Here is a 19,553-nt window from a genome sequence, read left to right on the forward strand (position 1 = left end):
ATTAGACTGGATAACTGGGCCAAGGCAGAGGAGGGTAAAGGTGGCCGTTCTAATATTTGCCCTTAGGCTGTGTGATCAGTCTTTACCCCTTCATGATAGGTAAGATAGATTACTTAACTCCCTGTCAATAGCAAAACTTTCTAGAGAGCTGACATTTTACCATGCCCCACCCCCACCACATCACTTCCTTTTGAGTTATATACACATCAGTCCTGGGAGGAATGCTACTCCTCCTTTGTAGGGCAGTTGACAGATGCCATGGGATCGCTGTATTGCCCACATTATTGAACCTTCCAGGAAACAACTAAGAGCTCCAGCCTCAAATGTGAATACAACTTAGTCCACCCTACCTGCCTCCGTCCTGTCTCAGAACAGAATATTACAGATTCAAAGAATTCTAGAAAGCAGCACAGAAAACCCTGTAGGCTGATATTTTTTTTTTCTTAAAATGAATCGACTTTTAAAAGAACCAGATTTAAAAGAACATTTCATTTACGTTTGTTATATACCTAAAAGTGAATTTTTATTAAAAGCAGATCACATCACTTCAAGAAAATCAGAGAACTATATCTAAATACACTGAATGCAAGATATTCCTCCTCAATTTAGATTCTTATAGCCTCATAAAGATAAAATGCAGATGAGTTGATTTAAATCAGGCCTTCATTAAATTTCAGAATTAGCTGTCGGAATCCCACGTATTGAATTGTGCAGCGTCTGATTCCTGATCATTGTGACAAAGCTGTGTGACTGGATAATGATAAAGTGCACCATTGCCAGAAATAACACAGTCTGCCTTTGGTTTGTGCTAATAAACTATAAGACAACTTAAACTCCATTTTAATATCAGAAATCCACCTCATTAGAAGTAATCTCACACTCTGTATGCGATCAGAATTTTCATGTGCATTCTTTGGTGAGCTGGGAATATGATTTTCTATTTATGCTTCTAATGTAAATCTGCCATTTCTGGTTGGCCACTCTGGCACTAAGCCAAGGCGCTAATTTATTTCCATCTTTCCCTATTTCTTATATCAAAAGATGCTGTTGGTTTGAATAACAAACATCCAATCGACTTGGACGTGGGGTGGCAGGCAGAGCAGGAATTACCTGCTTACCTTTTATTGCCTTCTTTGAATTGGCTTTTCTGGGAACAAAACCAATAAGACATGCTGTTCCTTCATCTAGTTTTGACTCGGTTATTTGTCAGAAGACATTGTTCCCCCTGCTTCCCCCTGGTTCAAGCGAGACTGGCGGTAGGGTGAAGAATTCAGCCTGGAACGAGGCTTCTGACCTAATACTGTCATTGGTTATTGTCCCACCAAGTCATGTAGGACTTCATTGTCTTTAATCTTCTGGTTTGGCCTCATAATTATTTCTGATTCCAAGAGATGCCATTGCTGACACATTTGTCACCTGCAGGGTGGCAGTGTGCCGGGATTGAACATACATTGTTTCAGCCCCTCCAAAAACTTTGCAGTGATTCTCCACCCGCCCAGCTCCCTCTGCTGTCATGTACAGTAATTGGCCTAATAAAAGGCAGAAACAAGAATTTATTACACCTTGGGCAGTACTTGAAACAGACTTTATTTTCAGGAACAGCAGTTATGTCTACTTGCTGCTGTATATTTTGATATTTCATTTAAATACTTAGAATATATTCAAAGTCAAATTGCTAATCACTCAATTTCCCTGCTGCTGTCCTGGTTCCCCAGGTGGCCTCTTATGATACTCCATGTAAACACTGTATTTGGAAGGATACATAGATCGGCATCCCTAGAGTCACATGATCACCATAAATCTGTGAAAATAGCATGACTTAAAAATAAAAGTCTCTTAGTGCTCTGCCAACAGGCTTTGGCATAATCTTGGCAATCACTTAGATATTTCTTTCTCTCTGTTTTTGTGGTTATAATTTTTTCCCAGGTGGAAAATAGTCTCATATTTTGCAGACGTTGTCCAAGCTAGTGACCATCAATCCGTCTTCCTGGTTATTAAAGTTGTCAGCTGACTGTGTTCAGTCCACACAAAAATCAGTGACGTGACTGGGAAACTGCTGGGTGGTTGCTCCTTTCGTCTTAAGAAACGGCCATACAATTTCCTGATAACATTTCTGCAGGAATTTTTATTCTTTAAATCTTCCAGTGTTAAAGCAACAAGAAAAAACATTTAAAATGTCCTTTGGTGGAATCTTATTACACTTGCTATATGTAAACCGATATTCTTTGATGCCAGCACGCTCGTTGCCCTTACAGAGAAATCTCTGCATGACGAAACGAAACAAAACCAAAGAGGACCAAAAACTCAAACATCAGTCAGTCTTTGCTGATTCGAATTAGATACATTAACAGATTGTCTGGTAACATAAATTGGCAATAATACAAAAAATCTACATATTACATTATTTCAAGAAAAATAACTTCATTTGAATACAAAAGGATAGATACACTTTCTCTTTTCCTCTAACCACTCTTGTGAAGTGGACGTGAGCTGGCACTGGGACCGCAGTGCTGCTAAAATATACAGGGGTATGACTGGCTTGCGCTTTGGAGGGGGCTGTTACACGTGTGTATCACTAACATCAGACAAAGAAATCTTTCAACCAACAAGGGTTACAGAGCAACGTTCACTAAAGCACAGGTTGGAAGGGATTTGGGGGTCGGGGGGACTGAAGCAGGCCAATATGGCAGCTTGTAACAGATTTCCTTATACCCACAATGCACCTGACAGCGAAGAATGCTTTTATTTGGTTGGCCCACACACTGAGCAGAGCGGTACTAGGGTGCACCACGGTAGAGTAGCGAATGTTTTTAGGTTGGTTGATCAGTTTGTTTTCCGTCTTTCCTCTTGGGGGCGCTCTCACAGCCTTTCCAATCCGCAATCAGCTCTGCAGCTGGCAATGAGATTTGCAGTGAGAATAGCAACAGCTGCCAATTCCTCTGGAGTCAATGATGAACAGTCTCAACTCCGATGTGCGATGTGCTGTCCGGTTCTGAGAGATATGGCTTAGTTCAGTTAGGCCCTCTTCTTTTATACACTGTGTTGGAGTGGGTGTGCGTGTTTTCTATGTCAGTGGCAATCGCTTGGGTTGTGTTTGCTTCCCCACAGCACAGGCCTGTCGGAGGGCTGGGTGTGACCCCTAGAACACCAGGGGACCGGCAGTCCCCAGCAGCATGGTCAGCAGCAGCAGTGCTGGGGAGCCCCGCGGGGGTGCTCCCTGGCCGGATTCGGAGCCACAGCTGCCCGCCTCTTCGCACCGTAGCTTCTCACAGAGGATGCCGGTGTAGGCGTCTGGGCACGCGCAGCGCACATTGTTCTGGCAGGTCCCTCCATTCTGGCAGTGCAGGAGCTCATTGTCGCAGACATTAGCTGCAGAACGAGGGGAGGGAAAGGGAGGGGAGGAGAAGCAGAATCAATTTAAGTTCATCTGGAACATCATGTTTTCAGCTTTAAAAAAGAAATTCTCTATCGATCTTGTGCACCCCCCTTCCCTCCACAAACTAAGCATGTGACTCCAATTTCCAAACAAATGTAGTCGGCTGCCTTTGTTTTGATCATATTAGGCCTTTTCATATAGGTTTCCCCCTCCCCTTCCCCTGCAATCTTGGTTAATCTCCAGTTCAGGCTATCGAATTTAAGGTAATGCAATGCTCCTGGTTTGGAAATTTTTGTGTACGTGAGACCTGTTGTGACCTCCTAGGTTTTTTTTAAAGGACAAGTGCCTGATACAAGAAAACAGAACCTTGAAGCCAGATGAGTGCCGTTTAAAATGCAAAGCAGTGCTGCTAAAATGACCAACAACCTCTAAGGTCAGGACATCCATCCATCGTCCCTGAACCGATTCCAGCCTTTTCGTGCATGCAAAGAGGCCACAGGGAAGCAGGGGAATGCAGGGTTAGGATGTGAGAAAAGTGGCATGCTCCAAGCAGGCAACAGCCAGATGGAAGAGGAAAAGCTTGTTTCGTGGGAGGCATGTGAGGAAGAGCAGTCACATTTGTCCCTGACAGCCCAGCAGAGTTTTTTATTACCTTGTAAATATGGGGAGTAGAGCCCAAGGTTACCTTGATTTGGGAACAGTAATAAATGCAACGGTGAAACCCTGATTACCAAAATTTCATTACATCCATCAAGGAATAGAATCGGGTTGGAAAATCAAGAAGCAGCTCCTGACTGAAATCCATTCACAGCCTCTGTCACAGAACTTTCACCTCTAATAATTTCTCCTATCGTCAAAATTCCCCTTAACCTCATTAATTCAATGGCTTGTATTCTCTTAGATAATCAAGGTTTCACTGATTTAGCAGAATGTTAAATAGAACCCAGGGAAATTAACACAACAACAAAGAAGAAGAGAGCCAAGAACGAACGCTTTCCGACAACATTTGCTGCTTAAGCACTTAACACATAGACCACTCTGGACAGGGGGCAGGCGGGGCACAGAGCAGAAAAAGGAGCTTCTTTTATAAATTATAAGTTTTTCATTCAAAAAAAAATGTCATGGCCCAATTTCTCCAAAGATGGATTCACACACACACACATACACACACACACACACACACACACACACACACACAGCACGATGGTGCTATTAAATACAAATCGTTGTTACAAAATAGTCCCACCTTCCACACATAATAACTATAAGTAGCATTTGCTTTGCCTATTAATCATGTTCAATACTCATGTCACCTTGAAGAGGGGCTTTGTCCACACCCACAAACTTAGGAATGCATCTGTGTGTGAACGGTTGAGGGAAGGTGGCACTGGGCATCCGTGGAGCTAATAATAAAGTTCTCTAAACAGAGTCCAGTGTGACTACCTTCTTCAACATTTCAGGGCGACATAGAAGACAGGTGCATAATACATTTGTATAATTAGAACTAGTTAATCGTTCATGTTTGAAATGCTGGTACATAAGGCAGTGTCACACGGATTAGAGGCATCAAGCACACAAGCTGCTACTCAGTGGGTAGTTTAGATTGAACCCAAATTATGGTATTTTTTATCAGGTTCTTTTTTGTTTGTTTGGCATGTCAACATCTGTAGCTATGAAACAAGGTCCCCCCAAGCACAGGGTCATAGGGTAAAATCCTGGTGGGTCTTGCTCTGTTTTGGTTTTTGTCCATTTGGAAAGTATACAGAGGTGTTCAGGATTTTGTTTTGCTTACACTTCAAGAAATATCTGTTTAATTGGGGCAACATGGAATTAACAGATCCAAGTAACCATTTCCACTTAAAGTTAAAGATTCTGAGCACTTCTCAATCTAGACAGCAGATTGCAGAATGGGATATTTCCTTTCATTTGGGCACTGGACATAGGGAAATATCTGTTCCATCAATATCGATAATTGCTTGCCTTGAATAATTGAGAAGAAATCAATAGTTAATTAAATATCACTCCCCTCTTTTTTTCGAAGCTATTTTTCTTCCTCTTGGACTTGAATGTAAAGCAGCTGTTGAGCAAAGGTTTTTTTCTTTTTCTTTTTCCCGAGAAGCCAGTGATTAAGTTAAAATTCGATACCTTCTCTACATGTAAATAATCTACTAGTTGATTTGGATGGTTGTGAGAATTTAATAAATACACAAGGAACAGATGTAGCCTGGGATTAATCATCTCATGGACTGGGGGAGTATATCTTGGATAATATGTAAACAGGAAAAATGGAAACTAGCATACATTTTATTAGTTTAAAATTCACTACAAAGCACATTACATTTGGGCTCTTGATAGTGCCCATCCTATTAAAATTCAACAAGTAGAGATTTTTTACGATGCATACTGTACCATCTGATGGCTGAAATCACATGCTGGAAATATACGTAAGTCTAACTAGAGTTCTTACCTGATGTTTATAACCTCATGATCCGTCTTCATGTCATTTAGTACCAAAATTCTGTTGGTTAATGAACAAACTAGATGGTTAAGTATCAATGAGCTCTTCTTCATCATGTAAAACCTTGCACTAAACATCACCAAGACAATAAAACAAATACAAACCATGATCTCTCTTTCCATAGAGTTCTGGTTTGCTTATGGAGATGAAATACATTACAGAAGTGATCTAGAGTTGCTTTTCTTAAAATAGCCTTAGTCGATTTAGCCACTCAGTCAATTGTCCTTGCCAGGTATCTGGCTATGTTTTGTGGTTATCACTTTAACTGCCATAAAGAAGCTAACAATTTGATGGAAAATCAACAAACACAATCAGAGATAATCAGACAAAGTACAAAGAAAGACCACAAAATAAGTATGTGCAAAGCCTTAAGCAAACACCAATGATAGACACCAGTGTCTATGTTTTAGAGATTAGGGGAAATTCTAGAAAAGGAGTTGTACTTGAACAAGGGTACACACAAGGCAGATACTGGTTAAAGAGTATCATAGATGGGGAAACTGTATGAGTTAAAGCAAAGAGATGCAAAAGGACCATGTAGGTTATTACGAAGTTTTCTTTGAACACTGATCTTCTCCACTGATGTTGCAATATTAAAAACAGAAACAAAAACTCTCCATGTTTCCTGCTGGATTTCACCAACCCTTAACCCCAGAAAGAGCAAAGAGGGAAGGAGAGTATATGTGAAAATATTTCCCTTTTCCTACTGAATGGATTGTCATAACAGTACTGCATAGCAAGGGCCCTTCACTTAAGCCTTGACATTTATCCAATCTTATCCATCTTATCCTTATACCCTTGCTTATCTTTACTCAGAACCAGGTTGTCATTGAGCCTTGGAAACTCCTGTACCATTCTGCTAGGATATTTCCAAGGGACTACTACAGAGATAGCTAGACATCATCCCTCCTCAGAGATATAGTTATAAGGTAAATGAAGGCTAGCATAAACACCATTATTTTCAAGAGATGCCCCCTTCCTTCTTGTAATTTCTTAGTCCCTGAGTAATAGCCACCACCTGTACTTTGTGTCTGATGACAATGACTCTCACCACCGGTAGTCCACATCTCCATCTCCATAATGAACTGTTATTGACAATGAACCTTGACATAGTTGATGTCCAAGAGTTACTTTGGTACCCTGTACTCATTTCTGTCCTCAGACACCTATTATCCTATTTCCTTTATTAGTGATTTTTTTTTCTGTTGAAATACCTAGAAAAGCTTGTTTGCTGACTGGAACTTGATTATGTCCTTAAATGATGAGTGAGCTGTGGTTGGAAGGCTAGATGCACACAGACAAAGGAGGCTCGAATTCTAGGGGCACTCTGTCTGTAGTTGTTTTTATATAGACATTGCAGAGTTTGGGAAATGGACAACGGGAAGCTGACAAATGTAAATGAGTCAGCTAGTGTTTTAAAGGAAAAGAAAAGATGAAACTAGATGAAAATAGACTGGAGACGAGGACATTCAACAGAATGGACTAGGTTGTAGCACCTGAGAGGAGAAAGAGGAGCACAACTGAAGGCTGTTTACATAACAAGGGTGAGTGTTTTTAAGGTGACATTTGACTATGAAGATACATCACAGAGAGATTTATTAAGAACATGAACCAGAAGAGGAATTCAGTTAGAGAAGGCAGTGGCTATGTTTGGACGTATTGACCCTGTCTGTAAGTTCTTCTTGAATGTTTTGTAATTATTTGGTAAAACTATATCAAGGTTTAGAAGTCAGTTCATTATGGAGATGGAGACGTGGAACACCAGTGGTGAAAGTCGTTGTCATCAGACACAAAGTACACACGCTCATGGCAGGAGAGTATCAGTCATGTCGAAGTGAGAACTGAGTCTAGGGCCCTGAAGAGTACCAGCCTCAGCCATATGCAGAGAAAGCAACAGGGTGAAGAATGGCTGGAAGAGAAATGTCAACAAAATGCAGTGGTCACATGATGCCATGAAACTAATCATAAAAATGCTTTCCTGTTATGGAAGACCATCCATGAATTAACATATGAAGTAGGAGAGGAGAAGGGCATTTGAATTGGGCTGACAAAATGTGTAATGTAAGTCCTGAATGACTGAATCAGCCAGAAAGGGTTATGGAATGATTAGAAAAAAACACTGGGAAAGATTGAGGTTATCACAATTTATGGAAGTCCCTAGACATCAGCTGATAGGAGTTGGTCCCAATTATTTTGGAGATTAAGACCCTCAGAGGATATTAGGCAATTACTAGATTGCATTTATTTATTTATTTATTTATTTATTTATGTCACAACTGGGTAAGTATAGCATGCCATGGGTGGGTAGAGGTCATGGATGCTCAAAATGTCCTAAATTGTCTGGGATAGCTTCCTCTTCTACCAAGAAAAAATTAAAAGTTGTGTAAAGGGTAAAATGATGACCTCTTGGGTTGGAGTACAGACTTGTCAATGAAAGTAAACAGCTGTCCCTGGTGTACACTGGGGAAAAGAGCAGGATAGAGATTTGTCAGTTCTAGATCAAAATAACATCGAGTTTTCAGATGCACAGCTGTTGGAATGAAAGAATGTGCATGTAGGTAACTCAGAAATGCTAGAGCGGATAGTCTTAATATTGTGTACAGCAGCATCAGAGGAGGATCCAAAGGCATCCTTGCCTTGTTATTTGCTCTTTACTCCCATTGAAGCAGTGGTACCAGAACTCACAGCCACTTTTCAAACAATGTAGACAAAATCTAGATCATATGAGTTTAGGGTAGAGTTTGAGTGGCAGCCCATGCATATTGCACTTTATATAGAAGGGAAGAGTCTGGAGAAGCATAGTGAAAGGTCTTAGCAGCACAATGGTCTGCACTCTTAGATATGGCTGACCCCACATCTGGAAGTTATGGGATCACTTTTTAGACAATACATTTTATGCTGTATCTCCTAGCTAATGTGATTTCAAACTTCATGGATGGGGCAGAGATATCTGCTAATAGCATTTCTAAATTGCTTCCAACTTCTAGAGTTCAACTGACATATGGAGGCCCAAATTTAAATCAGGTCACATAAAAATAAAAGTAGAAATGCCAAAGGTCTAGGCTGAGAGTGAGAATCCTGTTGACATCTATAGCATCATTTCTGTCTTCTCAGGCATAGGAGACTTCTGTGGTTTCAAAGTCTGGCTTCAAAACTCATAGTGAAGTTTAGTGGACATTGTAGCATTCTTAAAAAGTGGGACCTTTCCAAAGTTTTATTAAGAATGAACTAATGCACACATGATGGGCTAATGGGGATTTTTCTTTCAACCATGCAGTGCCTTCCAGCGATTTATGATAAAGTACTAGAACTTTATGATAAAAAAACCCAGAACTTTAGCTCATAAATAGCTATTTATTATAAATTAGCCTGTGACATTCTGTTCTGGTAACACAAAATGAACTAAAATGGAATGTTGCTCTTTAATAATGACGCTTTTCATACTGAACTATAGAATCCTTTTCATCACAGAGTTCTAGGCATCCATCATTAGCTTTTGGAGCAGGCATGAGAATGAAACCCCAGGACAGTGTTCATGATCTTTCTGTTCTGCACTGCATGACATTATAGACTAAGGAGCTGGAAAAACTTACCTAATGTAATATTTCAGTTAGCTCTCTATTTGGTATCGTTTTCTCTATGGAATATTTCAGCTATCTCTCTATTTGGTATTGCTTTCTCTATGGATCAGCTTCTACTGAATTTAGTAACGAGCTACAGAAATGATCTCTGAAAGTACAGTCTTTCAGACTGAATTTTCTTGGCGATATTTATTTTAAGTTTATCTAGACTTTCTTTATGTTTATTGACTATAAAGGACTTCATATTTCAGTAATCAGGAAGCTTCATTTTAAAATCTCTCATAGAACCGTTGTCCAAGGATTGGGTGTGAATCGATACTTGGTTGATACCGTTCTTTCTGTTGTGGTAAAGTCTAACTCAGATACAGAAAGAGCTGACATTCCTTTGATAATACTGTGACTGGTTTTTGTAGGGTTCCCTTTATTAAATTTTCTTTTTTACTGTTGATAAGAGGGATTTACTTATATCATGGCCAATATAATGATACCACATAGCCTGACACTTTCTGAGACTCTAGTCTTTCTTTGGAATGCTTCCCAATAGTGTGCCAAAGATAACCAGGAGACATCGGCAGATATGGTTATTGCATTAATGTGAGACTGAAACAGCTGTGTCGCCAGAGGATGAACTATGAAATCTTGGTGGGTAAGCTGGAGTCAGCAAGGTATTTGGATAGCTCTGCTTCCAGCTTTGGTAAGCAAGACACAAAAGCAGACAAACAAGATCTCCAAATTGCCATGGTTTGTAAATCTACTCCTAACTCCACAGGGAGAAAGTAGGAGCAAGCACTAGTTTCTTTGTTACTTCTGTTTTTACTGTGCCTTGGGTGAGAAAAGTGAGAAGATGTCACTAAATTATTCAGGTTCTTAAAGATGTTTTGTTTTGTTTTGGTTTGGTTTGATTTTGTGTGGGGAAGGTTGGAGTGTGCATATACATGTGTACATGGTGTGGAGGGCATGTAGATGGGCATTGTATGTGTGTATGTGTGCAAGTGATGCATGTCTTTGTGTGCATATGTATGTACGTGTGTATAAATATATGTATATGCATGTGATGGGTGTCTATGCATGAACAAGTATGCATGTATGTATAATTATGTGTATTTGTGGGTTTGTGTGAATTCATGTATATAGGTATGTGGGTGTTCTCGAATACCATATAATCTGCTCTTCCCAAACAACAAAGTATTTTGAAAATATGAAGTACAAAATCTTGAATTCTCTGGAACATGTCAAAAAGCAAACCTAGAAAATGCTCTCATATATTCAAAGACAGCAGCAATCAGGACTTAGATTCATTTCTTGTTTTATTCCTTTTTCCTTTAGAAACTGAAAGGGTCACTTATTCCCACATGGTCACAATGATCCATCGCATTACCAAAGAGATTTCTCTCAGTGTTTGTGTTTGGTTCAAAGCTATACATTTAGGCTGGCCCTGTCCATGAGCCGCTGCAATGCTTGAGCAATGCTGGGTCTGTATTTATAGACTTGAAAGTTTCTCTTTCTGGCTTTGTCTCCTGCACTTCAAGGAATCGATGCAATGTGTTACCATGACAGTTTTCCTTGATGGCTGTATTAATAAAGTGACCTCTACCTTCACCACCTGAACCAAGCCCAGGATGGCTGAGGGAAAGATGTTCCAAATTGTTCCCATCCTTTGCAAAGAAACGTCAAAGAGCAAATAACCTCCACCAAACAGGGTAATAACAAAGGCATGCGCACTGCACTGAGGTCTTATGCAGGTGTTTGAGAGCTGGCAGCGGGGAGCTGAAGAGCCATATTATGACCCATTTACACGGCCTCTGTGCCTGTTTTACTATATTGTGAGCAAGGCAGAAAATAGAACATGCAGGTTAGATCCTGGGGTATGGCAAAAACTTACAGACTGCAGCTGAGTTTGGGAGCAAGTTCTAGGCACACCAACTATATTCTCCATCTTTCATTTACATGTGTTTATAAGAGATGGCATGGCATGGTAGGAAAATTGGTTAGGGGCCATTAATCCTGTATTGGGTTCAGATAGTCACACTTTTACTTCGAGACATAGACTTCACCATGAACTGGCTAGTGACCTCTGTCCATCTGTCTTATAACTAAATACTTTTCAGGTGGTGCATATATATTGGGCCAGACTAACAATGCTGATATACATGTATATACATGATATACATGTGCACATGACTTGTCATTCTGTGAAAACTATTTCAATAAGAAAAAAGTCACTTTTCTAAACTCCTTTGGGTTTGATTGCATAAGTAATTTTTATGTGTGTGTGTGTGTTTGTACACATCTGTGCAGAAGCCAGAGGCCAGCCCTGAGTATTGTTTCTGAGGTAATGTCTACCTTTTTTGTTTGTTTGTTCGTTTGTTTGTTTGGTCAGGTTCTCTCATTCTCTTGGAACTTTCCAAGTATACACTGCTAATGGGCCAGGTAGTTCCCCTTGCCTCTGCCTCCTGAGCACTGGGGTTAATCAGGCTTGTATCACCATGCCTGACCTTTTTTTGGGGGGTGGGGGTGGGGGTGGATTCTGGCGAATCATACTCAGGCCATCAGGCTGGCAAAGCAAATGCTTTATTTGTCTCCCTACCCCTGCATGACTATTATTGATAGGAAGCCTGTCACCACAAAAGAAAATATTTAGGAATTTCTCCCTCATTTGATAAGATATCTGGCTTGATAAGATGATTGGACTTGTGTATTTCTATGAGTTTTTGATGATAGAGCTAGTCACTATTTTCATTGGATTTGTTTTGCCTGGCAGTTTTCCTCCCCAAGGAACAAGATAGATTTTTGTCTCTCATAAGGTAGGATGAGGAGACTATGACTCTGTATTCGAGTTTCATCTCTATGGTTAATGTGGTGGGTGAACTTGAGGAAATGAGTTAACCTCTTGGTGCTCTCTTTCTTTCACTTCTAAAGCAGATAAAACACCACCTGTCCTGTTTACCCATCTCAAGTCACTGGGAGGCTCAGGATGGGTTATCTAGGAATGTTCTACAAAGGACAGAATGCAACCCAAGTAGGCTTTGTTAGTGTTTGGTTCTCTCTCTTCAGTCTCCCTAAAGGCACAGAATTCAAGGTGGATGAACAAGGGGCTAATTCGGTCAGAGTAATGAATTTCCTACATCTCCAATCCAAGACACCTGAAGTGAGAAGGAAAGTGAATGCCCTCCCTTGAAGGAAGCATCTGCATACATTCTGTGGATATGAATCTTGAGAGAGTGCCTGGAGTCAAAGCGTGTGGTCGCTGAACATTTGTATTCAGTTGCTGTGTGCTCCACAGAGTCTTGCAAGGTCACTTTGGAATAGCAGCCCCCTGTCTCTCAGAGGTGAAATTTATACTCGTTTACGTGTGTTCATCTGCATCAGTCAGCATACAGGAATGTGGTATTCTTCCAGAGGTACAAAGATGTACGTGGGGGAGGGGGTGGAGAACCACCAACTTGCACCCCAGCTTTCCCTATTTAGTGCTGAGAACTAGGCAGACTGAAGCGACAGACCAGAATCTGAAAGCCATCATATGGAAGGAACCCTGATTGCTCACTTTCAACCTATGCTGTGTGTCTGTCCCCTTTAGGAACAGTGATAGTGCCAAGCATGGCCCTTATGTGACAGCATCCAGTCTGCTTGATTTCAAAGCAACAAACCCAAGGAGCAGGGTCTGAAGGGCTGGACTGTCGGGAACTGTGTGGAGGCTGTCAGCTCATTGGTCAGCCGTGTCTCATCTATGTTATCAGGGACAGCAGGTTCTGAACCGAAGGAGCAGCTATCCTCTTGTGATTCATTGTTAGCCAAGCACCTGTTATGGGAGTGATCCTTTCTCTTGTGCACCCCAGAAAAATGCTGCTTACAACACCATAGAAAAGCCCCATTTATTTTAAAGGAGCCATACATACAGTCTGTATTATCCCAGCAGATGTGGAGAGATGACAGGTAACTCCAAAGCAAGAGGAAGAAGCACCATCTACATACCTTAAAGGCTTTGGCTTTACAGCCTGCAAAAAAAAAATAACCCTCAACTGATGTTGAGAAAGAATTAATTTTGGCAAATTCTACAAGCCTAAGGCTGGACACCTTTCCCAAAGTGATCATTAATGGCATATTGAAATTCTATTTAGGTCACCACTTTCAGACACAGACATAGGCAAGGTGCTCATAAAGACAGTACTGAGAAATCACAGATTTTCTCCTTTGGTATCACAAAAGACACTTTTCTCATCTCATGAAAAGGTGCGACCTCTCCTCTGGGCTGTAGGTGAAAGAAGGCTGTCGTGGGAGGCATCTTCACACAGAAGGGCAACACACGTCCGGGAATAGCTCACCCTTCCCAAGTACAAGTCATTGTGTCAAGAGAAAAGCAGGTGCAGACTTATTCTTCCATGATGAGCTGTTTATCCATGACCTAGTCCATAAATGCAGATCTCTTGTGCCTTGCACAGCGTATATAATGAAAGCCTTAGCAAAGCATTTGGGATAAATTATAACCAAATATGACCCGTGTTTATCTCTGGTTGTTGAGAGTAAATTGATTTTTATCAGTTTAAATTCTGTCTTTATACTGTTTTATTCTTTCCAAATTTGTACCAAAGAAGTATATAGTATTTTGAACATAAGAAGAAAGAATGTATTATTTTTTTGGTGGGAAAAGTATTTTTACTGAACTGATAAAAGCAATTCATTTCATAAGTGAATCCTACTATTGCATTCTGCAAAATGTAGTATTTGTGATATATACATATACACATATATATATTTCTAATAATGCTGCCAATTATCCTAAATGCTCCAAAATATCTCAGAAAAATGGGTGAGTTCCTATGGGTCCCAAACTCATAACAAGTGTTCCAGACACTGTCCCTTCTTTTACCAAGCATTCCACGGTCTCTGGCAAGAAGGGAACCAGCAGAACTTCCCAAAGCCAAAAATATCTGAAGACAAATGCCCATTGTTTTTGGTAAGTAGTGAAGACAGAGCCAATGTCTAGACATTATTTTCTTTGAAGATCAAGCCACAGTAATTGCTGAGATAAAATATAATACCTCTTCCAGGTAGAGGAAGTCATAGTTGTATTTAAGTCAACTTAAAACCTCTTTAATGAAGCCTGAGCTTAGAGGACTTTGACTTTCTTCCTTTATAAATGGTGAGCTCCCCTGGTTCCCTGTTCCCCGTTCGTTAGTTACATCAGGATGCAGAATTTTCTCAGGCACAAACTCTATGCTCAGTAGAAATATATTAGGTAAATACATTAATTTTGTCTAGTTTTTCCTCTGCCACTTTGTGAATGATGCATGCCTATCTATTATTAATAAGCAGACAATATGTTAGATATTGGGACAGATAAGTAGGGGACAGGCACAGATTCCTGAAAGCTTAAAGGTCAGAGGGCAAGACATGGAAGGAATTTTCCCTTGATAACCTCATTTCAGTCATCGGAAGTCAGATCTAGGTGTGTTTTCTGAAGCAAGTTTGAGAAGGTGATCACAAGGTGTGTTTTGAAAGGAGGAGCATGTGAATGATTGACAGGGACTGGGGGAAGTGAACCAGATGCACTTGGGAAAATCACTTGGAGGTATTTATCACTCCACCTCAGGCTGGAAACTATCATGTGTTTGAGGTCCTCAGCTGTGGTTTTTAAGGAGAAAACATTAACAATAGGAGGGCAGGGGTATGTATTAAAGTTTCTTCTTTTGATGGTTCAAAATATACCTAGGGAAGTGGTGGAAGAAACAGAACAAGGATGGCCAGTATTTGGAGATAAGGAACCAGAAACATGTCTCTCACTTTTTCTTAAGCAACACACATCACTTCTTGTTATGATGAGAGCATTGTGAGTAATATGACGGAGGAGAACAGGTGTCTTGGAGACCTTGAAGGAAATTATTAACTTTTTTGGTTTGTTTTTCAATTCAGAAGGTGATTAGTTAAATTTGGAGCACTGGCTAAAAGTCTGTATGGAGCTACTTCATGTAGGAGGGAATTGCAGACTTGTTATGGAGACATTGTAAACAGGAACAAGATTCTTCATAAAAAATGATGTGGGGATTATGAAAGACAATCTACTTAACACCATACTGTACTGAATACAAATTTGTAAGCTATTGTACATCCTGATGAGGAAGAGGCAGAGAACCTACCATGGGCCTTTGGTACCCAGCATTAAGAAACACAAGTGTATTGGGATGAAAGAAGATAATCGTGTCATTAGTACCTCTCTCTCTCTCTCTCTCTCTCTCTCTCTCTCTCTCTCTCTCCATGTGTGTATGTATGTAGCATTGTGTTTTACAGAGAGAATTTTAATGCCTTTGAGGATTTTATAAATCTAAAATATAATTTGAGTTTCCTGTTTGTCAAGCTATAGCCAAATATCTCCTTAGAGACTTAATTTTTCCGATGTATACTTGGCAAGAGAGTTCTAAATATGGTCTAAGCCCTCCTAGGATATCTAAACAGCAGGGATATTTAAGTATGAAAAATAGCTCCTGAAATCACACAGCAGTAACTTTTCTTAATGATTTTTTTTCTCTGGGAATCACTGTAATTCTCTCTTGTCCACCTCCTGACAATGTCAAACTAAGTCTTAAGAGGTGATTTTATAATGTCAGGATGAAACAAAGCCATTTCCTTGTTAATGCCAATGTCAAAGCAAAATGAATTGGTGTCAATAAATTCAAGGTGAGGAAAACAGCATTATAGAATGAAGAGAATGTGCAAAGTGATGACAGGACTCATTTAGAGACGCCTGACTCTGAGTGAAAATGATTGCTAATTTCCAAAATGCATTGGCTGCTGCACTGGAACTCCAACATTTAATTTTTCTAAAATACTTTACTCAAGTTAAGAAAGGACAAAGGGGTGACAAATATGGAACAAGTCCTAAGCAAATCTTTTCAGTGATGTTAGTGTGGATCACAGCAGCGCACATTGTCCTTTTCCATCTACACATTCCAGTGACATTCAAAATTTGAAATGTAAAGCTTAATATTTAATTGCTTTTAATGGTAGCACCCAAAGGTATAGGATTAAATGTAGACATCATTACTCTGGGCTCTCTATTTGGGCTTACTAAGGCCTCTCCCTTTCCAACCATTTTGTATGGCTGTTGTGAACAGGAAGGGACAGTTGTCTGTAAATGTGTTGTAACCACCAGGCATCAGTCTAAGTCCTACAATTAAGAAAGAAAGAGAGAGAGAGAGAGAGAGAGAGAGAGAGAGAGAGAGAGAGAGAGCCTCCCAGAGCCTGAGAAACAGTATGTCTAACAGACTTTGTGCCTTCCAGTTCACCTTTATCATTAATAAATTCTAGCTCAGCTTCCTTGGTGCCTGATAAGTTCTTGCGAAACTGAAAAAGAAAGAAAAGAAAATGGTCTTTCACTTCTCCAGTCTCTTCCGTGATAGGAGAACTGTTTACCACTGAAGATCTTTCATGTTTCTTTAAGGGAGGGGAAAACCTGATAAAAGCCCTCACATAAGAAAACGGCTCCATGGGATGCTCAACCAGCTTGTGAGTTGTGCTTCTTCACTTCATGGAATAGAACTTTTACAAAAACTGAGCTTCAAACAGGAGGGGAAAGAGTAGGCAGAGTCCTGTCCCCGAGAGCTACATAGGAGCTGTTCCCATCGGGTTAAGCAAAAGGTATTTAAAGTATAACCTGAGGGAGGCGGCCAATGAAGTCCCTGAAGGGAGCTGAGTGACATTTGAATGCTCTTCCTATGAACAGCAAAGCTGTAGTGTGTCAGAAGATGGGGGAGCTATTTCAATGAAGAAAATGTGTCTGGCCCTGTCTTCAGGGACAGCGGATCCAGTTGTGGAAAAATGAAGATCGTGGATTACTTTGGATTCCGTTGGGAGCCCATGTGTGTTATTTAAAGTGCAGAGAAACGATGTTAGTTTCTGTCTAAAGCAGATGAAGCTTTACCAAGATTAGGTTAAGCGTGAGTGAAGGAGGTTTGGGTGGAGTTGGGAAAGAGTCACCACAGGGCCTGTTTAGAATGCCCTGTTCTACACATTTCACTTTCTTCCATGTTTATTTTTTTTTTATGTTTTTAAATTTTTTATTTGGTTTTTTGTTTGTTTGTTTGTTTGTTTTTCAAGACAGGGTTTCTCTGTACAGCCCTGGCTGTCCTGGAACTCACTCTCATGTTTTGGTTTTACACTCCTAATAAAACTAATAAGATTTTTCTAAAATGTAAACTGCATGAAGATAAAGATTCTGCCTGTTTGGGGTTTTGGTATTCAATGCCCAGAACTGCACTTTGTAACAGACTGTGCTCAATGAATATCTGAGTATTTTTGAGTGAATGAATAAATGAAATATATAGAAAAAAACTCACATATTCCATATCCATCGCTTCCTTTTTGCTTCTAAAATAGCTTCCCAACTGTGTCTGTTCGTTCGCCCCTAAATTAAATTGCGCAGAAGTGCCACAGCCAGATCGCGTTTCTTCAGAAAGTGTTTTCACAGAGCTAGCCACTCTTTCTCTCACTTGCAACCTTCAGTGGCGCCCCACTGCTAATTGGATAACAGTGTAGCCGGGGTCCCTCGGGATGTGATTAGGATTTTCCTATCATCTGCTTTGGCTCTATGAAACAGCCTTTCTTCTGCTAGCAAACACACATGTACACGGGCTCACAATGGTGTCCATACAATTAAAATTAAAGCACCAGAAAATTTACGTATGCTATAAATGTCATTATATTGAATATTCCAATAGTCTGGAAGAATAGACAGTACCAGTATCAGTGTCAGTATCAAAATCAGTATTAACTATCTCTATTATTTGGCAGCCTATGGATCTTACCCAATGACCGTGGTGGTAGAACAGCAGATGCTGAACCCAGTAGTAATGGCTCTTTTGCTCTTTAGCATTGCCCATGCGACTCTGCTGACCTTTTAGTGTCCCCAGCTCACCCGACTTGGTGGTTCTGCTCTGGATGTGCTCTTTCCAAAACTTTTCACCCATTAGTCAAGGTTCAGCTTCTCCATAAGCCCCACCAGGAAGACATCCCTGATTATTTGTCTGAACCCACAGAAGTTGTCATACCTTTGAAGGCACGTGGCAGATGGTCTAGGAAGTGAGACATGCATTGATGTGTAAGTAGATGGAGTTGAGAGAGCCGGGATTTGAACTTTGGTTTCTCTGAATAAGAGCTGGATGATTGTGTGTGTGTCAGTCAACCGATCACCGTTTAATTCATAATATGGTTATTTTCATGCCTGAAGTCTACTCTAAAGACTGTTAGCTAGATTAAATGACTTAATATGTATAAATAGAATAGAACACTTCCTGACATATAGACAGTCAGTCTTCTGGGATTTTCTAAGCCTGTGACAAAGATTCCTTGCCCCTTGAACCACAGCCCAAGCCACTGCTTTGCAGCTTTCCTTGGCCACACTGATCAGTTACTCGTCACCAGGGGGACATTTGCTGGCCCTTTTCAGTGAGGATAGCAGATAGCTCCTATATTTCTGTAACCTCAGGCATATCTTTTATCTTTGAATCCTAAGCATCTATTTTTTTTTTTTTGGTCTGATATGTCATAGGAAATTCTCAGAAACTTTTCACTTTTCAAATCATGTTTTGTCAGACAATCTGTACATTTCCAAGGCTATGGAGGGAGGACATAATTCCTGAAGCATAAGTAAGAGCAGTCTAGGTTTTCGTCCCTGCTTCCAACTGGAGGTTTTGAAGAAGTCCCTCCCCTTAGTGGCATTCTATACATTCTGCTTCTATTTCTTGACTTGTAGGAAAAAGGAAAGTAGCTTAGAGGGAGGATTAAAGCAAACAGAGAAGGACTGGGGAAACGTGCTTGGGCTGAGTGACAGGGAATCACCCACGTGAACCTGCCCAGAGTGTGGTACCTGCCTTACTTGGTGAGTGTCCCAGTCCTCTTTCTCAACAGATAGGGATCACGGTCACATGTTTACAGACTTTAAACATCTTGACTTAGCCTTTATCTAGGCTACTTTACTCTAAGGATTAAAAGTATGATTGGATGTCATGTGATCTTCATGAAAAGGTACACAGGAAAGAGGGACAACCTCTCTACCTACTGTCTAAATGAGCATCCTATCTTATTT

At 40.4% G+C, this 19,553-nt stretch overlaps 1 protein-coding gene across 12 annotated transcripts in view; it reads right to left on the reverse strand.

The window, feature by feature from the left end:
- Positions 1 to 507: 507 nt before the first annotated feature.
- The window catches only part of Ntng1 (netrin G1), a 369,923-nt gene continuing 350,877 nt past the window's right edge, over positions 508 to 19,553 (reverse strand). For 7 of the 12 annotated variants that reach the window (XR_001783784.2, XM_011240295.3, XM_011240294.3 and 4 more), the window contains one exon: positions 1,564 to 3,369. Coding sequence is in view for 11 of the 12 variants with exons in the window: in XM_011240295.3 (XP_011238597.1) it covers positions 3,140 to 3,369 (230 nt within the window). In the remaining variant the exon portion in view is untranslated. Of the gene's footprint in view, positions 3,370 to 19,553 lie in introns of all 12 variants that reach the window. The other 5 variants (NM_001163349.1, NM_001163348.1, NM_030699.2 and 2 more) reach the window with 1 other exon arrangement.

Source organism: Mus musculus, chromosome 3, assembly GCF_000001635.26.
Source record: "Mus musculus strain C57BL/6J chromosome 3, GRCm38.p6 C57BL/6J".
Classification (NCBI taxonomy): Eukaryota; Metazoa; Chordata; class Mammalia; order Rodentia; family Muridae; genus Mus; species Mus musculus.